The sequence below is a fragment of the Microchirus variegatus genome, assembly GCF_963457635.1.
Source record: "Microchirus variegatus genome assembly, chromosome: 8".
Lineage (NCBI taxonomy): Eukaryota > Metazoa > Chordata > Actinopteri > Pleuronectiformes > Soleidae > Microchirus > Microchirus variegatus.
In genome coordinates, this window is record NC_139809.1 from 19,374,337 (window position 1) to 19,395,610 (window position 21,274).

At 41.4% G+C, this 21,274-nt stretch overlaps 2 protein-coding genes across 2 annotated transcripts in view; one reads left to right on the top strand and one right to left on the bottom strand.

Annotated features, from left to right (window-relative positions):
- mapk8ip2 (mitogen-activated protein kinase 8 interacting protein 2) overlaps nt 1–8,671 on the top strand; it is a gene marked incomplete at both ends in the record, with an annotated part of 31,172 nt that extends 22,501 nt beyond the window's left edge. Inside the window, 9 exons of the mRNA XM_083893562.1 lie at nt 237–2,487; nt 3,416–3,624; nt 4,826–4,901; nt 5,855–6,027; nt 6,122–6,231; nt 6,324–6,446; nt 7,148–7,218; nt 7,311–7,409; nt 8,599–8,671. Of these exons, the coding sequence (XP_083749688.1) occupies nt 237–2,487; nt 3,416–3,624; nt 4,826–4,901; nt 5,855–6,027; nt 6,122–6,231; nt 6,324–6,446; nt 7,148–7,218; nt 7,311–7,409; nt 8,599–8,671 (3,185 nt within the window). The remainder of the gene's footprint in view (nt 1–236; nt 2,488–3,415; nt 3,625–4,825; nt 4,902–5,854; nt 6,028–6,121; nt 6,232–6,323; nt 6,447–7,147; nt 7,219–7,310; nt 7,410–8,598) is intronic.
- A 2,752-nt stretch (nt 8,672–11,423) lies between these two features.
- On the bottom strand, nt 11,424–18,722 carry LOC310930287 (arylsulfatase A-like). The gene is made up of 8 exons (XM_083893216.1): nt 18,451–18,722; nt 16,032–16,272; nt 15,579–15,797; nt 15,090–15,259; nt 14,112–14,236; nt 13,703–13,830; nt 13,521–13,623; nt 11,424–11,756 (listed from the first exon to the last, which is right to left on the bottom strand). Exons 1-8 carry the CDS (start codon nt 18,675–18,677, stop codon nt 11,461–11,463), a joined length of 1,509 nt encoding a protein of 502 aa, XP_083749342.1. The 5' UTR covers nt 18,678–18,722; the 3' UTR covers nt 11,424–11,460.
- Between the last annotated feature and the right edge of the window lie 2,552 nt (nt 18,723–21,274).

Genomic DNA, 21,274 nt, shown 5'->3' on the forward strand with positions numbered 1-21,274 from the left:
CAAAATAACCCTCAACACTTGGTTTTGAGGGCCAGTTAAGATTAAGGGTTGAGATTGAGGGTTAAGATAGGAATTGGAATTGGCCCTTGATCTTCTTTTGTTTTTGTTCTGTTTGCTCTCTCAGTAGCTATGGCCAAGTTCTGAATGTGTTCACCTTTTGTCATTCTAATTCACAATGTTTTACGTTTATACATTCTTACCCTGCTTCTTGTTTTTCCACTGTTTCATTTTTGCAGGTTCATTTGGTCAACTGAAGTCCCACTCCCTCTCTGGTGATGTCACTGAGCCAAAGCCAGACCCTACAATTCAAACAACCAGGGTACCCTCCATAGACGAGCACTCCCAGTGTTCAGACACAGAGGTGGACCATGACCTCAACAATGACCACAATCACAAACATTCAAACCGCTGTGCCACTGACACCTACACAATCACCAGCGAGTCAGGTTTGGAGCCAGAGAACGACCTAGACCCAGATGGAACCAGTCACTGCTTGTCATCCACTGCTCCCATTGGAGCCAATGATGGGGCTGACACACCTTTGTCTGACGAAGAGCTTGATAAGGATTTTGAAGTGGAGTTTATGTGTAAAGAGACCTATGACATGGTGTGTAAAGAAAATCGGTCATCATATATTGAATTCCCCCCCATTGAACCCTCTGAGCCCCCTTCCTTCTCCAGCTATGTGTCCTCTAGGCGCTCAGAGGCATTTGATCACTCCAACAGTTCAGATACTCGAGGAAATTCCAACATGGACGCAGCAGCTAACAGCTCCACTTCCCCATCCTCTGATCCAGGAATTGCAGATATGAACCAGCAGGGTTACATAACTTCAGACCAGGACAAAGATCTCAGTTCTCCGGGCTCTGACTCTGACCTTGAAGGGGAGCTGGAGGCAGCATTTGCCTGTGGAGGTCCTGTAGTTTCCAACATGATCTCCTCTATCTCAGAGACAGAGCTGGACCTTACCAGTGATGAAAGCAGCAGTGGGCGTTCATCTCATCTCACCAACTCCATTGAGGAAGCTAGCTCACCCACATCAGACCAGGAACTGGACCCAGATACAGAGTTAGAGCAAGACAGTGGCATTGTTGGACTGAAAGCCTCTCTTCTTCTTGGTCAGCCTGACCCAATCAAAGAAGGATCTTGTCTACCATCTCCATCTCCTCTACCCTCACCCACAATTGCCACACCATCCCCCGTTGACTCACCCATCCTACCCCCTGAGCCTTATGATGATGGCCATGCTCTGATGGGGCTGCAGAACGTGGACGATGAGCTGTCCTGTGAGCATCAGGCTGACCCAGATGAGACTCTGCCACCTGCACAACGCTGTGAAGACAGTCTGTCAAGACAGATGGTGCTCCAGATAGAACCAGACCACAGCCTAGAAAGCTTCAAGCGTTCCTTCTACCTGCCAGTGGGTCCCAGGCTAATGCCAAATGCAGATGATTATGATGGAATAAGTGAGGGAGAATCAGAATCAGAAAGTGAAGATGACTTGAGTGAGAATTCAGACTCACCATGGCTACTCAGCAACCTAGTCAACAGAATGATCTCTGAAGGCTCATACCCAATCAGCTGTCCGGAGGAGTGTTTGAAGAGGAAGGCATCTGTGTCAGACACAATCTCCCCATCATCAGACATTGGTGAAGGAGACGGATTCAATGATGAAGACCAAGAGAAGAAAGCAGAGCTGCTGGAATCAGAAGAAGAGGAGGGCGATGGGTACAGAATGGAAAGGATGGACTCTGGAGAAAGAGGGAGTGTGAAGTCTTCAAAGGAAGAAGCAATTAGAAGTCCGTGTCTCTATATGAACAACTCTACAGGTGACAATGTAGCCCCTCTCATTTTAGAACGGTTTGTAAACAATGAGAGTGGGATTACAGATTTCAGCTCCTTGTATACCGCTAAAGAGTCTGAGAAGAACTTCACAGACAAACTATCAAAGAACGTCAGGAGACAAGAGGATGATGTGGAGCCCAATAACGATTTAATGATGCTGGAGGGGGGGAAGGATCTGGACTCACCAAGCCTCAGTGAGAGTGTGGTCAGTGACAAGGATGAGGGACGAGAGACAGAGCCCAACAGGCCAACAAACCGCTCCTCAGCCTCTCTTGAGCGTATCACTGAGGTCAAACATAGCCTGACGCTGGACATCCCTACTACACAAACCAACCGCTGCTTTAGCCTTACCTACTCTACAGACAATGATGAGGAGGAGGAGGAGGAGGACGGGGACTCTTATCCATTCCTTGATGGTTTGGCGAAGCAGTCCTACAGAGATGGTGATTTGGAGATTGACAGTTCACCACCAGTCGATTCCAGCGTGCAAGACCATCGTTTATCTGACCATGACCTCCCACTGTGCGAAAAAGATCTGGCTCTGAGGGAGCCGAATGAAGATGATGGACTGGCCTATGACTCCATGAAGTACACACTTGTGGTTGATGAAAATACCAAGCTTGAGCTCGTCAGCCTCAGAAGGTATGCTATGGCAAGACACAATTACATTTCATTTGAATAATATAATCGTCAATGATTATATTGTGGTAACAAGTCCACAGTATGATATTTATTGCGATGTTGTGATAGTAATGTTTCTCTTTGTAGAGAGCTAGTAAAAGTGTAAAAAGCATTGCATGACTTATGCAATTTGTGAGCCTGCATCATTTGTGTTGATCACAATCAGGGACCACTACCTGGCTAATACTAGAGCTAACCAAGGGCCAACTACCAGCCACAGGCCCTTACTAGGTAGTCCAACTTCCTCACTGGATCTCTACTAAGCCACCCTCTTCTTTGCTCAGTCTTGCACGTACTGCAAGAATCCACAGAGCCGACCACCATGGTTGAAAGAGGAGACCTAACTCCCACCTGTAGATGCAGTTCATTCGTTTATTTAGTAATTATCATATTGATAATGCCTGTCCTTTACACGTTGCACATTTTGTCATTCTAGTTTTAAATAAGTTTTTTTGCTATTTAATTTTAATCTTAATTCTTTGTGCTCTTTAAATTTTAATCGTAATGTTTGCGCTCTTTTTGGTGCTCCTCAATTTATTTTATTTCAAGGTTTAATTTAATTTAATTTTAATTTGTGTGCTCTTCTTGTACTCTCCTCCTGTAATTTATTGAGTCTGATATGGAGCAACTGTAACTAAACAATTATTCAGATTCTGATTCTGATTCTGATGATGTATCAACATAAAACCATGACGATGTTCTCTGTTATTCTCTTTGTTCTGCTCCACTGTGGCTGAAAAACAAATCAGGTTTTGTCAGGAAGACCTTCTGTTTAATACTGTCACACTTTTGTCACTGTGATATTGTGAAATTAACTCTGGGGTTACATGACTATTTTCAATGTTAGCAGCTGTCTGATATATAGCATTGATAATTGTTGTCCTCACAGGTGCACCTCAGTTCTGAGCGACGACAGTGAGCTGTCCACGCTATGTGACGAGGAGCCTTTGGGAACAACTGAGGTGGGCTACGGTCGAGATGATGAGAAGGGCAGAGCAGAACTTCTCAGTTCTTCTGAGGACTCCTCCCCTGAAGCTGACCTCCCATTCTCCAAGAAGTTTCTCAATGTGTTCGTCAACAGCACTTCCCGTTCTTCCAGTAAGTCACGCACAAGAGATGATCGAAAGGATCAATAGCACTCATTTATCTGTTCGTGTGATGCTACAGCTGCAGGAGACTGCCAGCTAAACTTGCTTTGTCTAAAGGTTAATGTGATGCCACATCAGTTGCAATACTTTGGCAAACGAATAATCATGTAATCAGGTCAGGCTAAAAGGTTAATGCAAATAAGATGCAGGTACTCTGTTTTCAGTGAAGTATCAAAAGCATTTCACTCCCTGGAAAAGTAGAATCATCAGCAGAGGAGAGGAGGTGTGGACTGATTAGGAATCCACGACTTTCCTCATCTTACTGCAAGAAGCACATTTTACTCTAATTATAGCTGGGAAGCGGCAACAGAATGTGACCATGTATCACCAGCAACTCTTTATTTATGTCATCTCGTTGCACCTTCATATTCTTCTTCTATAGTGACCTACTTTGTGTTAACTACTGCCTACTATTCATAATGAACCAACTCAACCAATGTTGGCTTCGCAGCAGCGCATGGAAGCACATAAATGCAGATTTTTATTTACTGAAAATTTAAAAATTCTGTTAAAATTTGCATTTTATTGAAAACCAGCCTAAGGTACAAGCATGTACCTTGAGGATCTTGGAAATATAATAGGGGAAATAGGGAAATTTGAAAATGATACACATACAGCATTGGTTTAAATAGGTGAACCAACGTGATCATCCGTCACAGTCTCGGTTACCTCAAATCCACTCTGGTATTACAATATGTTAAACATAGCTAAAGCTAAACTAACTGTCTCCTAGCGTTAGGCTCACATTGTACATACATGCACAAGAGAGTGTGGGTATCTCACATAATCTAACATCTTTGCAAGACAGTAAACGTCTAAAGTTTAAGTCCAAAAATGTTAAAGTTCAATGTGCTATAATTATCTCTCCGTGACTCATAGGATGAATCTTATATCAGTTTAAATCATTACTGTCAGCATGATGCATTAACATGTGTTCCAAATATGACAGAGAGCCCACACAAGACCTGTGGGAGAGCTCTGCTTCCGAGTACACCCGTCATCAATCAGTGCTCATGCTTAATATTAATATTTCTCATGAAGGGTGATTTGCATAATGAAAGACTCACTGAAATCCTATTAGATCAGACATACAGGAACATGAAACATGTGAGAAGTACTGCAAGAAAAAAAAGTCTCTCTTTGCCATGTAGGTACAGAATCTTTTGGACTTTTCTCGTGCACCATTGATGGAGAAGAGAGGGACCAGACCCACAGGGCAGTGTACAGGTGAGATGATCTATGCTACACTGTCGTTGAGAACAATGTTTCTCAGTCTTGGCTCTGGGAAACCAACTGCCCTGCATGTTTTTGATACTTCCTGCTCCAACAAACCTGACTCAAGTGAATGGGTCATTGTGAGGCTTTTGCAGAGCTTGATGATGAGCTGAGCATGAAAAAAAGGTGCAATGGAGCAGGGAAACACCTAAAACCTGCAGGGCAGTGGGTTCCCCAGGACCAGGATTTAGAACAATGGGATAATAGAGTAAGCCAAGAGAATACCTGCAAAAGAAGCCGTAATTGCCATTTTGCATGAAGGGAAAACCTTTTGTTTACAACAATAACAATATCTTCTCATAGTTGCATGGCCCTCAGTGTGCTGTTTGGGTCATGCAGCAATACTGAATCACTAATGATGTTAGGGAGGAGGCTGCTACAGCTCAGCAGACAGAGCTGCATGGTAGACAGTAATTAGATCAACCACCACATGTGTGCATGTGTATGACTGAGTGTGTGTGTGTGTGTACTTGTATTTGTTACTGTTTTAGGACGTTTTCTGTCATAAATACTGACCTTGTCAGGACCAGTAGTCCTTGTGGATATCAAAACCAGGTCCTGATGTGTCAATTTGAATTATGGTTAGGTTTAAGTTTAGTGTTTGGCATTGACTGGTTGCGGTTTAGGATAATGCTTTGTTTGTTCTGTGTGTGTGTGTGTGTGTGTGTGTGTGTGTGTGTGTGTGTGTGTGTGTGTGTGTGTGTGTGTGTGTGTGTGTGTGTGTGTGTGTGTGTGTGTGTGTGTGTGATTGGCTGTTTCATCGCTGCTTTCTCTTCTCTCTTTGTTCTTTTGTCACCTGAAACCAAAACACATACTTTTGGCTCAAACTACTGCAGGGATACAATGTAAGGACAAACAAAAGGTGGTGATATTTAGCTCCTCCTCCTCTTTGCTGCCCCCTGCAGGTTCATTCCCAGACATGCGGATGAACTGGAGCTGGATGTGGATGATCCTTTATATGTGGAGGAAGAGGAGGACGACTACTGGTACAGAGGTTATAATATGCGGACAGGAGAGAGGGGCATCTTTCCTGCATTTTATGCCCATGAGGTCATGGGCCAGTCTAAGGAGGTGTTGGGTAAGTGGAGTTATACATCTATTCTCTTTTCCATCTTCTTTTGAATGTCACAAGAATAATGTTCTGTATAATTTGTCCACATCACTCCTTGCAGGGATGAAGAGGAATCCAGCATGGATCGAGACTTTCGGCGTTCAGTTTTTGGGCTCCGTTGAAGTACCTTATCATCAAGGAAACGGTATCCTCTGTGCTGCCATGCAGAAGGTCAGCAAAGTGCAAAAATGAATAGGACATACACCGTAAGCACCATTTAATCGTGTCTTTTTAACATATACACATTTCTGTGCTATGTTCAGATTGCTATATCGAGAAAAAGGACGGTACACGTGCGACCTCCGTCTCTGTGCGAGTTGGAGATTAGCTTACAGGGAGTGAAACTGATCATGAGCCTGGAGGATGAATACGACTCCCTGGATGAGGTATGGATAAATGAAGTAAGGAAACCAATTCATTACTTTCAGTTATAAAAAAAAGCATAAATATTGAATATGAATGCTCTTTTGATGATTACGGAAGAGGATTAGGGCCCACGTACACAAAAAAGTGAGAATTCTGAGGGGGAAGCTGCAGTACCCTGAGATTAAAGTCAGAATTCAGAGGGACAAACTCGACTTTTTATTTTTTTTTAAATATTCAAGTAATCCCTAATCCTCTTCTGTAGATGACCATTTCCTAAATGTGTGTTGAAATAAACCCCAAGGAATTATATTAAATGTATGTATCTGCATGCACTGTATGATACTGTGTTAGGTTTGTTCAAATCACGGGCACACAACTCTGAAACTGTTTAATATGTGTAATATAGAAATAATAATAATAATGATAATTTTACAAATGTGTATGTGTCAAATAGTCAAAATAATATGTGATAAAAATTATAAAATGGAGAAGGGGTAGTATTATATAAGTTTTTCTTCTTACAACTCCTTTTCGGACATGTTGACATGTATTTTGTATATTTTTGTTCTGTTTTTTATTTTTATTTTCATTTCCTCTTTCGTTGTTGTTATTATTCACGTTCGAAATAAACTAAACTGAGCTGAACTGAACTGTTTTGTATATTGAGAAAAAAATAAAGTCTCACTGATTTACGCTGACTCTCTGTGCTTGCCGTCTTCAGTACGACAAATGTAGCCACTTCTTCCAGATGAAGAACATCTCGTTCTGTGGGTGTCATCCAAAGAACAACTGGTAAACAAACACGTCGACACGTCCAACCCTGATGTTTTCAGCTTACAGTGCAGGAGCTGACTGTGCATCACGTTGTTTTCTTCTCTTCGCAGTTACTTTGGCTTCATCACCAAACACCCCATGCTGAACAGATTTGCTTGCCATGTGTTTGTTTCCCAGGAGTCAATGCGACCTGTAGCAGAATGTGTTGGGTGAGTGCATGTTACAGTATTTACATTATGAGATTTGGGGTTAATATGTAATTGTAGTGATTCTGATCGATATTCCAGAAAATATGAATTTATACTGTCATGCAAGGATGACAACATGTTTGTGTAACTGGAATAAAACAATCAAAAATAGCTATTTGCAATTTGCCAATTTCATTATTTCAAATTGCAATATTGATTTCTACTTTACACCTCTTTATTCTATAAGCCATGTTTGAGTTGACATATTTACATCATTCAAACAAATGAAGTGCACTTAATCTGCCAAGATACTGAACATCCTAATCACTTACAAAAAGAAAATTAGAAATAATACAAATGTCTGACTAAATGCTCTTATAAGATGTGCTGTTGTTTATGAGTAAATCCTAGATGCAGAGTTATTTCAGACACAAGGCTTTTATATATGTGTGCACTTGTGTTTAAGCTTTGATTTGAATAATTAAAGATGGATTTAGTCGACTGTCTCTGGATAGAGTGCTGGGATGAGCTAAAATGACCTTCTTATATCAGCTTCTCTTCCCGTGCTCTCATTCTCTCACCATTATTAAAATAGGTCAAATAATGGCAATACCAACTTATTTCTAATGCAATTCCTAACTTGTAATAAGAATGTGGCAGTAAGGAGATAATATTACAGCCATGCCATGTAATGACTATAGACCTCCATCGGTGTAGTTCCTTCACATTAAAATGCGTGAGAAACAGAATTGACTCTTATGTTATAATGTTGAAACTCATACTCCTTTGTGTTCCACACCTGTTGTACATTATTACAAAGCTATTATTAGGTGAGGACCATAGAACAAAGAAATTAATACTTACTTTACTCTTATAAAATGTACCACACCGTTACTGTACTGTGATGTAAAGGGCAGCATATTTGTTATGTTTTTGTAATCGTCAGCATAAATGTATTGTTAACAGCTTGGTCATTAAAAACAGTGGTTTCCAAAGACCCATAGATGGGTCACAGGAGATTTGTGTATAATATCACAGTACATATACTCATGGCTGTGATATTGGTATGGGTATTGTCACCGAGCCATCTTTGACCTCTATTTGTGTTGTGTATTCATAATTTCAGTGTGACTGTCAAACTGTATCTAGACGAGGAAAGGTTGTCTTCTCCTTTAATCACACCCTTCATCCGTCTGTCTGTCTTTCACAGACGAGCCTTCCAAGAGTACTACCAGGAACACCTGGAGTACGCCTGCCCCACTGAGGACATTTACCTTGAGTAAGAAGAGTTGCCATGACGACTATCTTCTTCCTCAGCTTGTGTATGTTCATGAAGACGGCCACTAGAGGGCACTGCAAGCGGGGGGCCATCTCTCCCTTGTAAACTACTCTTCTGTGTCCTTCCAAAACTGGGAACTTCATTTCTACAGTATGCTAGGCATTTGACTTGTTCCTTCATATCTCTCTCTCTCTCTCTCTCTCTCTCTCTCTCTCTCTCTCTCTCTCTCCCTCTCTTGGTTTATTTCCATCACTTGGATGGAGTGATTGCCTGTTTCTTTGATCTTTTTCTATGATGTAAAACAAAGACGCTGAGCACCTGTTTATTTAAAAAAAAAGGTTCCTCTTTTGAAATGAAACTACTGTACCTACTATTGCTGTTTCACTTTTCAATGCATGGCTAGTAGGGGTAATGCACACAGACACACCAAGATACACACACATATCCAAGCGAATGGCAAGCAGCTCAACAATCAGTAAGTTAGTGGTGTAGAATCAAGAGGTTGGCATTTGGTTAATTGTAAATATGTATTTGTTCAATATTGGAAAAAAACAAACAAAAAAACAGCTAATTAGATTTCTACAGATAGTGACACTGGAGCAAAGTAGAGAAAGTACAGTGAAGCGTCCCTGGTCTGAGCTTACCCCCGTGTCGCGTACGAGAAGTAGTGTGTGTTGTAAATACGTGTATAGAAAGCAGACGTGCAGGCGCCTCATCCACTCTAATTAACAACACTCACAGTTGAGACGAGTGGAGGGAGTTTGTCCTTATTTGTGTTGTGGGTCTTCATGACTTAGCATCACTAAGCCCGATACGTATATTTTATTCAGCTTGGTCGCAGCGCAGTAACTGTCAGCACCTTCGGATGATATAACAGAACCATTTCACGTGTGTCCAGTTATCAAAAAACGCACTGCTTGTTGGCCTTCGACATGGGGAGCTTTCACAGGAAAAAGGAAAGGAGTAACGTGTCCACTGTTTGACTGTGGATCACTGTATGCTTTGCAATGATTGATGTGACTTTCAGGTCAAAGAAAGCGAAGTGCCCCGTGAAAAGCCATAATCTCACACCGCCGACTGTTCAACTCTGGTTTTCAGTGACGTTCTTTAGTCTCTTTTGTTTTCTTTTTACGACTTTGCTGTTAAAATGAGGGAATAGAGATGATGTGATTTGACTTACAGCTAAGTGTCGGTGAAGCTATATGTGCCTACTCTGCAGTAAGGGCAACCTTCTAATAATCAAACCTGGCATCCCAATGCAATTTTCACCTTTATAAAAGCATTACACGCAAGGATTTAGAGTTCTGTAAATGGTTAGACTTTGATGTCGTTTATAACAATGAAGGGCAGAGGGAATTGATTTATTTATTGCTTTAAGTTTGGTCAAGGGTTAAGTCATTATGGTTACATAATAACCTAATGAAAAATATGTTTCAGCACCTTACATAAGGGAAGGTTATATTATAAAATAATATGGTCAGCACAGTGGACTCTTTTACTTTATTTACTAATTTTTTTCAGCTTTCCATCCACAAAATCCGTGCTGTTTCACCAGAACAAACACCTCAGATCTGCAGGGTTTCAGTGTTTATATGGCAGAAGGAGGGTTGGGTGTTATCTACATATGTATTGCTGTCAGTTAGATCATGTATATACTATAGCGAATCTAAGATAGTGCCGTGTCCTTTATGTTGAGTATGTTACTGAAATAACGTATGTACATTACTTCTAAATAAACTTTAAAAAAAAAGAAAAATTATCACAAGCAGTCGAAAACCCCTTGAGAGATTAGAAGAAAAAAAACAAATATATGTGATTTGCAATAATTTATATCAAGGTAATATCCCTACATGTCACACATGTGGCATAAAGGTTCCTGACGACTTCATGACCCTCGACAAGCTTCCGTAGCAAATTTTAGAGCATATTTGTGATGTGACGTCATAAGTGTGTGACACACCCATGAGACCACTGACCGATCTGCAGTCTAAGACCTAAACAGTGGCTAAGGCACCTGTCACTGCAAAGTTACTACCAAGTCTCGCTTTTTGTAGTAATCGCTTCTAAACTCCGACAGTGTGGCCCAGATCGATATCTATCACCTTCTGATCATGATTTTCTATGTTGTTAAACATCCTTTTCTTTCCATGCAACTTCACAGAAACAGCCTCTGAAGATAAACTAGTCCCATATAGACGCTGGCACATACATTTAAACACTTAAAACCAAACTTTTGACTACAATAACAAGATTCATCACTGTGTACCTAGAGCAAAACAGTATGTGATGGAGCAAACATATCCTATCTTGTATCTTTAAAAACATGGACTTGTAAAATTCAATGAGGAAAAATAAAATGAAGAAAAAAAGACAAAAAAAAGAAATCTCTCTGCCTTGTCATGGATCTGGTCTTCTGAATAAAATATATGCTTGATGTCCAAAATCTCAATTGTTGTCTTTACTGTTCATTTATATATTGTGTGTGTGTGTGTGTGTCTGTCTGTCTTGACAGGTGTCTTGCTATGGGCATGAGCGAGTTCAGTGCCAAGTTTGACGTTGTTTGGATAATGCAAAAGAAACGACTGATTCTGATACAAACTTAACCGACAAATTCAAAAATACTGCATTATATCATAATATTTTCCAGTAGTTTGCTGTTAAAATTTGATTCCACAACTACATCAACATTTACATTACTGAACTGTATTCAAGAAGAATGGTACAGAACCAAAAATACAGGACATATTTTTACAGCAATTTGTTACAGTGTAGATAAACAAAGACGTGTTGCCATCAGCACTGGCAGCAGCTGGGCTTGGACGTACACTGAGGATTGCAGCACGGCTCCAGACTGGAATCTTTTCCTTTTGAAATCTGGCTCTCACCAAACACCATGGAGACTTCAAACTGCTGCTTGACTTTCTCGATCCGCTCCAGCACGGCTTGAAGGTCGGGTCTTCCCAGCAGAGGGAGTGGGTAATTCTCTGAGGGATCAGCCTCCAGGTCGAAGAGCAGAGGAGGGTCGTGTGCCTTGAGAAGTGCAAATACTGGGCAGTCTTGGTCTGGCGTGGTACCGCTGTGGGTGGCACCTGTTCCAGAAACATCAATTAAAACCATCTCAGTACATGTTAAACGCTCAAAGAATTTGGACCTCACCTCCAACCCCTCTTCAACAGAACTTAAAATTCATGTGCATGTTCATGATACGCATGATATGCACATGATAGCTCGGTTGGCACTGCTCTGCGGCAACACGGACGGCAGGGCTGCTGCTATTTGTTGTGTTAGAAGTCCCATTGTTCTTTGTTCGGTAGTGTTGTGTCGGTCAGGAGTGATTCGTTCGAAAGTACGAATCATTTGAGTGAACGAACTGACTGGGATCTCTTCATGAACTGATTCGTTCCTCTCTTAGTTCAGTTGAGCTCAGCAGCGATCGTGGTGGCCGGGAGTGGAACTGCCGCGTTCTGTGAATCACTCGTGAAGTCGTTCGCCGGCACCGTCACTCACTCGTGAATCTTCGGGAAACAACGCCAGCCAACGTGCGCCGAGCGGGGAGGGAGTGAATAAGAAGGACTGTGTCTGCCGTGCTGCTGTGATTCGTTCGCGCTGTCAGTCACTGACTCATGATTCGTGAACGAACTGACACACAGAGAACTGGTGAACTGTGGCTGAGGAACGAACTGACACACAGAGAACTGGTGAACTGTGGCTGAGGAACGAACTGACACACAGAGAACTTGAGAACTGTGGCTGAGGACATGAATCTCGTCCGCGCTGTCACTCACTCTATGACCCGCAGCGCAAACGTACTGCACTCAGAGATGAGTCACGTAGCAGGAGTGAGGAAGAGGCTCCGACAGCGGGGGAACAAGCCGTCCCTACCTTCGCTTATCCTGGCTAACGTGCATTCACTGAAGAACAAAATGGACGAGTTAAAACTTTACATCAGGAATTGCAACGAGTACCGTGAGTCATGCGCCATGTTTTTAGCAAAACATGGCTACACCCAGTCTATTTCCAACTCACTTGTTGAGCTGAATGGCTTCTCTCTTGCATGTTTGGACAGGAGTTTTGAGTCGGGCAAGAGGAGGGGGGGAGGACTATGCGTTTACGATAAATGCTCGAGCCGAAGCCCGACCCGAACCGCGGGCCAGGTTGGGCCGATATTTCCCGCCATTATCCTCGGGCCAGGCCGGGTCAGGCCTAGAGCTTAGATTGGGCCCAAAAAATCAAACCCGACCCGAGCCTGTGCACGTTGTGTCCGAGCCTGACCCAGCCCGACACATTAACTGTATTTACGAGCCCGAGCCAGATTTTAACCCAACATTTTTTTAATACGTGAGCCGTAAATGTACACGTATGTCCACGTCCTCCCCACAGCGGGAGCTTGTTGACCTTTCTTGACCTGCTGCCACGGTCTGATTTACACAACAATAACAGAGCCGCTGAGATACGCTTCCTGGTTTTTAAATGATGCGTTCACGCAGGTTTTTTACACCTTCACACAATACGACATGCTATAACATACCACGCGAACACTACGAGGGAGAAAAAAACACATTACATTACATTACATGTGATTTCGCAGATGCTTTTATCCAAAGCGACTTACAATTGAATACAACCAGCCATGGGTGGAGTTGAACTTGTGACTATTATGTCTCTGCACATGGGAGTACCAGTCTTAACCACTGAGCTACTCCACCCATATATACTTTTTATCAATAGCATGTAAAGAAGGTTAAATGTTAAGAAAGAGCAGTGTCAACATTCTAACATCACCCAACCCTATTGTGTGATGAAGCTTCGTCTCGACATTTCAATGAACAGTGTCCATAAAACCTTGTATTTACCTCGTGTGTAGAAGTGAGCCTTGTACTTCCCCAACCTGAGAGCAAACAGACCGTACTTCTCTGTGGGATCTGTGGGGTAAAACATCATCGTCTCCCTTTTACTCTGCAAAAAAAGGATTAAAAGATCTTAGTCTTCACAATATTCCAGCATCTGCTGAGTGAGACGTATATGATGCCTCTACCTTCGCCTGGTTGACAAGGAGTTCAGTCATATCGACCCCATCCAGCATCACCTTGGGCAGTTTGGCTCCTGCCAGCGTAGCGAAGGTGGGGAGGATATCTAGAGTACTAGCCATCTCATGTGTCACACCTACATACGTGAATTACAGAAAAATATGAATCCAAATGGTATAACTATAAATACTAAAACAAGCAATCAGAGAGGGCAGACCTCTACCAAGGCATAAACATTTTGTCACCTGTGTTTCACATACTGAAATATAAATACAAGACCATTTACCATTTACCTTGAGTTTTGCCCACAATTGTGCTATTGTCACATTCTTACTTTGTGAATTGCTTTATGATAGTTTGTCATTTTTGGGTCCCTATACAAAAGGTGAGGGAAACACTGCACAATGGTGTCCTAACCTGGCCTGATGGTGCCGGGCCAGTAGGCGATGGCTGGCTCTCTCATGCCTCCATCATACGTGGTGCCTTTCCCACATTTCAGAAGGCCAGAGTTACCACCACGGGACATACGCATCAGCTCAGGTCTACAGAGAGAAATATAATAACAACTGTTATATTAAAAAAAACATACCATTTTAAAAAAGATAACAGGTTTCAATGTCACAAGAAAGCAATTAATCTAATCTAAATGAGGGCAAAGATAACATGACTTGACCTTTGAGCAACAGCTATTGGATGTGGGGGCAGATGAAAACATCAATAGACAGAAAATATGAATGTGACTACAAGAACAGACAACAAAACAAAGGATCACACAGCAGAAACGTGACAACCACTGTAGCCTCACAGCAAGAGGGTCACCAGTTTAAGTCCCAGTTCAACTAGGCCTTTCTGTGTGTTGTTCCCATGGATTTTCTCCAGGTACTCCACTTTCCTCACACAGTCCAAAAACAATGCTTTTCTGTCGTCCAATCAGCTGACTTTCATGGATGGAGCCATATCTTACCGTACCATGTTACTCTGGTACCCCAAGGGAAGGGTGCCAAAAAAATGGAAGGACATTTTGGGGCTATTTCTAATGAAAACACAAAAAAACATGTACCTATACCAGACCGAACCGTTCCACCCAATGAAAACACAGCTTAAGGCTGAGCCCAGAACACTGCTGCATCCCTTTTGGTACATCATGCTCTCATTCTCATCTATAATTAATCACTATACACACTATGCTAATTCCTGCTAACATCATTGGCTGACGGCTTACTGGACATAGTTGGGCTGGCTTAGTAGTAGACCAGGCTCTAAATTAACAGTAGATATGAGAGTGAGAGTGGTTGTTTGCCTCGGAAATGTTTGTGTTGGACTGGCGATCTGTTGGGGATGTACCCCACCTTGAATGAATGAATGGATGAAAAACAAAGCAGGGAGCAAACCTACCCATTGTCTGAAGTAAAGAAAACCAGTGTGTTGTTGATCACTCCTGTCTTCTCAAGAGTCGTCAGTAGGTTTCCTATAGTGTTGTCAAACTCCAACAGAGAATCTCCGAATGGGCCCCTTAGAGTCTTTCCAGCTGCCCCTTCACCTGCATACTGGGGGTAGTGAGTGTGCTGGAGGAGGAAACGCAAGAAGTGCAGTTACTGTAGTTTTGACTGTCACCAACATAAGCTTTGCATATAAAAAAAAACCGCTGTACAGTTTTATCCTCCACATGATGGTCTTGGGGAGCTGGGGCCAAACCCGATTTATGGCAAAAGGCGGGGTCCACCCTGGACAGGTTGCCAGTCCATCACAGGCTCAACATACAGAGACATACTCTCACATTCACACCTATGGTCAATTTAGAGTGTGTAATTAACTTCTGCATGGTTTTGGACTGTGGGAGGAAACCAGAGAACCCAGTTATCTCTTTGTGTATATGTTGCTTACATGGGAGGGATAGTAGAGGAAGAACGGTTGTTTATTCTTGACTGATGTGGAGATGAAATTGGTTGCAAAGTCACTGTAAGCCTTTTCCAGGTCCAGGAAGTTGACTGGTTGCTGCTTGATGACCTCATTGTGCATAAGTGGAACTGTTACATGGCCAATATCACACAATCCAACACACTTAACATCTGGAGGGAAACAAGTCAGGTTCCAACAGGGGCCCTGTGGAAAGAACAGGGACAAAAACTGACTGAAAACGAAATTACACGTACATTTTGTGATACACTCACTCACTCATCTTCTACCGCTTTATCCTTCACATGAGGTCAGGGCGCTGGTGCCAATCCCAGCTGACATAGGGCAAAAGCAGGGTACACCCTGGACAGGTCGCCAGTCCATCACAGGGCCCAATTTGTTATATACCATAGATTATATTTCAGTCACTCAGTCACTAACCATGTCATGAGAGTAGGGAATGCCAAGGTACTGGTCAAACCCCTGCTTGGTTGGAAGAAAGGTCCCATTTTTCCCAAATCCAAGGTGCCACTTCCCTATGGCAGCAGTGGCAAAGCCCAGAGGTTTCAAGACTTCAGCGATGGTGGTCTCATTCAGGGGAAGACCACCCACAGAGTCTGGGTACAACACTCCTGGATAGATGCCCGAGCGAGTCTGATAGCGTCCCGTCAACAATGACGCCCTGACAAGCCAAAGTTACCAAAAAAAGGCTGTCATTTAACAGGAAGAACTGGGAAGTAGGCTGCGTTAGTTGATCAAAAGCTGGTCCATTCAGATTTCCCACACATTCTAACCAATCAATGTTCAGACGATTTCAGGAACAGAGAGAGAGCCAGAGCGAAGTTATCATCAAGCAACAAACTAGTCTTCAAACACAAGAGGAGGGTGACAACAATGATGATAAAGATAACGACAGCTAACGCAAGATCAAGAGAGGTTTGTATGACATCATCGCAGCATATTGGTTGTCTGAAAATGAAATGAAAATGTAAGGGTGATGTTTGGGGATTTTCCCACTTCCCCACTGATGTTAAAAGTAGCTGTGTGTGTTTGCATGGTGGCAACCATATCCTTTATTTAATTTAAGAGTAGTTTTAACCATCTTGGAATCCTAATCTGGGGTACGTTAAATTGCTTTGAGTGTGTCCGAGTTGAATACAAAGTATGTTTCATTCAAACCATTATCAAACCACCTTTTCTGCACTGCAGTCAATAAATATACATAGATCTTTACATAGTTATGCCAGTTTCTATTGCATAACACTCTTACCAACACATTTGTATAATATTTATACATGAATATATTAGATTTTGTTTTATATTGTATTATATTGGTTATTTTATTCTGGTGAGAAGAATCACAAAGAATAAGACTTTTATATATTTGTATAAATATTACTGCGGCAACTTTCACACACATTAAGATATTACAGTTACATAATAATCATCAGTCCTCTTCATAAATGATCAATGAATTAATCTAATCACTGCAGTCTTATCTGTAATTTCTAAGGTATGCGCCCAAGTAAAGTGACATTATTATTGTGTGTTGATTAGTTTCCAAAGGCCTAATTCCTCTTTAAAAACAAGTGTGATTAAATGCAAGTGTTTCTGAAAAAAAAAATGCATTTGGTAGTGCTGAGGTTGTGTAGTCAAAGTAAAAAAACTGAAAATATTCACATCCAAGAAGCTGAAAAATCAGAGAACTTGTTTTAATTCTTCAAACAACATTCAAAATGTTGACGACTAATTTAGTTATCAATTAATAACTGATTTATCGAGTAATTGTTTCAGCCCCAATTATAAACAATGTGACCCTGTAGATTTTGCACTGTTTTTCCGACTACTGTATTTGTACACTTTACACTAGGCATGCACGATATCATCAGCACCTTATTGGTATCAGCCCATGTTGGCTTTATAATGCATTATTGCATATGGGCAAACATTACAAGACCTCCCGATATGACAAATGACTACAGCAGTAGGCTGAACGGGCTGCTACCTCCTTGACGACTATGCTTCTACCCTCTCCAACGATATATTTTTTGCACAAAAACCAAAACGTATCTACATCTACATCTGCTGTGACACGAGTATGAAAAATATATCGTTAATTCCACTACTATACATATATCTCAAAATACGCATTCCCAGTTTCAAACTTCCAAACAAAATTCCAAACTTTTATTCTACACCTGTATGATGATTATTATTATTATTATTATCGTTGCCATAATAATAATAATGATAATAATAATAATAATAATAATAAAGGGAAGTTTACCATGTTGCACTTGGTTTAGTCCCTGGTTTATATTTAAAATTAAGGAGAAAAGAAAAGAACAAGATGGGGGGAGGGGTCGTGCCTGCTTCTTGCTGCTGTTTTGGGTGGATTGAACCTTTATTTTTTTTTAAACATTTTTTAAGAGAGTGAGAGACACAAACCTGTTTCTGTCCAAACATGGTGAAAAACAGAGAAAGCAGCATGTTTTAAAGTTGTCATTTCAAGAACAGCTGATTTCATAAGACATCATTGACGATTTTGCATGTAGGAAGGCCAGAAGGGTTAATATTTTATATATATATATATATATATATGTATATTTCTGCCATATTTATAGTGGAAAATAATTATGTTTTTGTTCATTCTTCTGATGAAGCATTAGTGCAATTGAGAAACATTTTTTCTCTATTTGATTCTTAATTTAAAAAATAAGGTTAGGTGTTTTTGTCTCTGTGTGTGTTTGTGTGTGTGTGTGTGTGTGTTTGAGAGAGAGAGAGAGAGAGAGAGAGAGAGAGAGAGAGAGAGAGAGAGAGAGAGAGAGAGAGAGAGAGAGAGAGAGAGAGAGAGAGTTACCTTGAAGGGCTGCAGACAGGACTGGTGCAGTAGAAGTCTGTAAAGCGGAGTCCTCCCGCAGCCAGTCGGTCCAGGTTCGGGGTCAGTGAAGTCGGGTGTCCATAACAACCCAAATCCCCGAAGCCTAAATCATCTGCGAACAACAGGACGAAGTTGGGCGGTGAAGCCGCGCCACTGAAACAGAGACAGAAGCCGACGAAGAGCAGGAAGCAGCAGGTGTAATTCATTCTGCTGTCATTCACATCTGAACACGCAGAGTTCAGAGGAGCCGCCGCACATCAACCACAACAAACCGTCACGTGCATAAACGCGGAAACCGTCGCACAAAGATGACGTACCAGGAAGTGAAGTCTCTTCTGTTCCTATTGGACGAACGCACGCGCTGGTCGAGTGAATAATCTCATTATTATCACAAAATATTACACACACAAATGTCGCTATGTCAAATCAAAATAAGAATGAACTCTCCCTGTTACATTGATTACAATGATTTTACTAATTTCTTTGTTTGTTTTATTATTTTAATGTATATTTCTATTCTGCCCTTCTCTTTCTTTCCTTCATTTTAAATATGTTGTATGTTATATGTTTTAGAATTGTGACATATCTTAGAATTCCTTCAATTTTCAAGATGTCTGCACACCAGTTATACTTTATAAATAAGTTTGTATTTTTGTATTGTTGTTGTTGTTGTTGTTGTTGTTGTTGTTGTTGTTGTTGTTGTTGTTGTTGTTGTTCTGTCTCATTCACATGATTTAATACAGGTGCTCTTATTGGCTCTTGGCTGTATTTTCATCGGTGTTGTGTTAGAATTCTTGCTACTGGGTAAAAACTGGCCTTACAAGACTTTTTAAGTTTTTAAGTTTAGAGTCTCTGCATTTATATGACAGATACACTCTTAGAAATAAACGTAAAAGTAGAACCATATAAGGTTCTTAGGCTTGTCCTCATATGAGAACCCTTTTTGGCTCCAGGTAGAAACTTTTTATAAAGGTTCCATCTGGAACCCTTTTAAAACCCTTTATTCAGGAAAGGGGTTTCAAAGGGTTCTCTGGATCAAAATGGTTCTTACTGGAACCATAAGTGTTACCCTTGAAGCAAATGGTTCCAGGTAGAACCTCAGCCCTTGTAGAAGAACCCTTATTTCTAAGAGTGTATGAACAAGTGTATATTGTATGACCTTCCCCTTTATGAGTTTGTCCTGCATGTCCGATGTTATATTTATTATTTGAAAAGCCTGCAGGCTGCAGCTGAGAGTCTGTCCTCAGTGGTGACCTTGACTTGAGACCTGACAAATGGTCATTTGCACAAACAACAGGGGAAATACATTAGTGGTGCAGTGCAGCAGCGCAAGTCACCGGTTTCAGGAGAGGTGGACGTCGCAGCTGATTTTGTAATCCACAATCAAAGTACGGAGCCTATTTATTTATTCTCAGAGTCGTGCTTCACCCGAGTGGACAGGGAGAAGGAAAAAGGAAGGTGCTGTATGCATTTAAATAAGCTGGCATGGTGGGGGATAGAAGGAGTCAGTGAATACATCAAACCCCAACGAAAAACACAGGTGATTTACAGATTTAATTTACAAAAGACTCCCAAAACAGATTCAGTGATGAGTACAAGGCCTTTTACTCTAATTCACATAATAGGTACCCTTTTTGGTCTTGATGAATTGTGCACCATGTGCCTGCACATGTGTACTTGTATTTGTTATCTCTGTGGGACCCTTTCTGGCAGAAAAACAAACACATTTTTCAGGTCAAGTCGTCCTCATAGTCTGATGAGGCAAAACCTATTTCCTGAGAAACTGGTTTGGAGTGCGATCATGTGAACTGCTAGTTTAGGCAGTTACTGGTTATGGTCAAGGTTAGGAATGTGTCCTAACAAAAACCTGTATTTTTATGTGTGTGAGTGCATGCATATATGTGTGTATTTGTGTAAGCATTTATCTCACACGCTATCCAGAACTGCTGATTAGCCTGAGGGAAACATTTGGCTGAAAGATAGTTTTGATTTACTATTCCCTTTTACATCTCTCTATAGTACTGACCTAAATTCCGCATCTTTGTGTGTGTGTGAAGGAAACACAGGCAGATGGTGTATAAATATTAATGGAACTGATTTTTTTTCTTACTTGGGTTACTTTTTCATTTGTTTTCCACACATGGAACACCTGAAGATACACCTGAGAGATAAAGTCCAGTTGCTACTGATAGTGTGTTGTGGATATCTAAGGCCTGGATGAGTAGTAATCTGCACAGACAACTTTCTGATGAGCACACAGTTGTCCATGCATGACTTTGTCTATGTTAAAGTCATTGTGTGCGAGGACAACGAGTGATACAACACAAAAAAGAGAAAGTCTTCTCACTGCAAAATATATATTTTAATACATAACCCACTGAAGTGAACAGAGAAAAGCAAATACAAAACCTCATTCATTCATTCACTGTCCACCCATCCTCTTCCTCATGAGGGGTCGCTGGAGCAAATCCCAGCTGACATAGGGTGAAAGGTGGAGTCACAGCCTGGACGGGTCGCCAGTGTCAGTGCCTGTGCCAGGGCCAACATACAGAGATCGACAACTATTCACACTGTGAAGTGTCCAATTTGAGGAAACCCTTGAAAACCATTGAAAAATACATATTGAAAGGCCCTCAGTCAAACTGCTTTGCCAACCCAGGTCTTTAAGGCAACAGCACTAGTCAATTTGTGGCCTAAACATATACTTATGTTTGCACCCAGTAAAAGAAAAGCACATATGAGACTGTTCAAAGATGAAGAAACCCAAATATAACAAAACAATGTGTTCATCCCCACAGAGCTG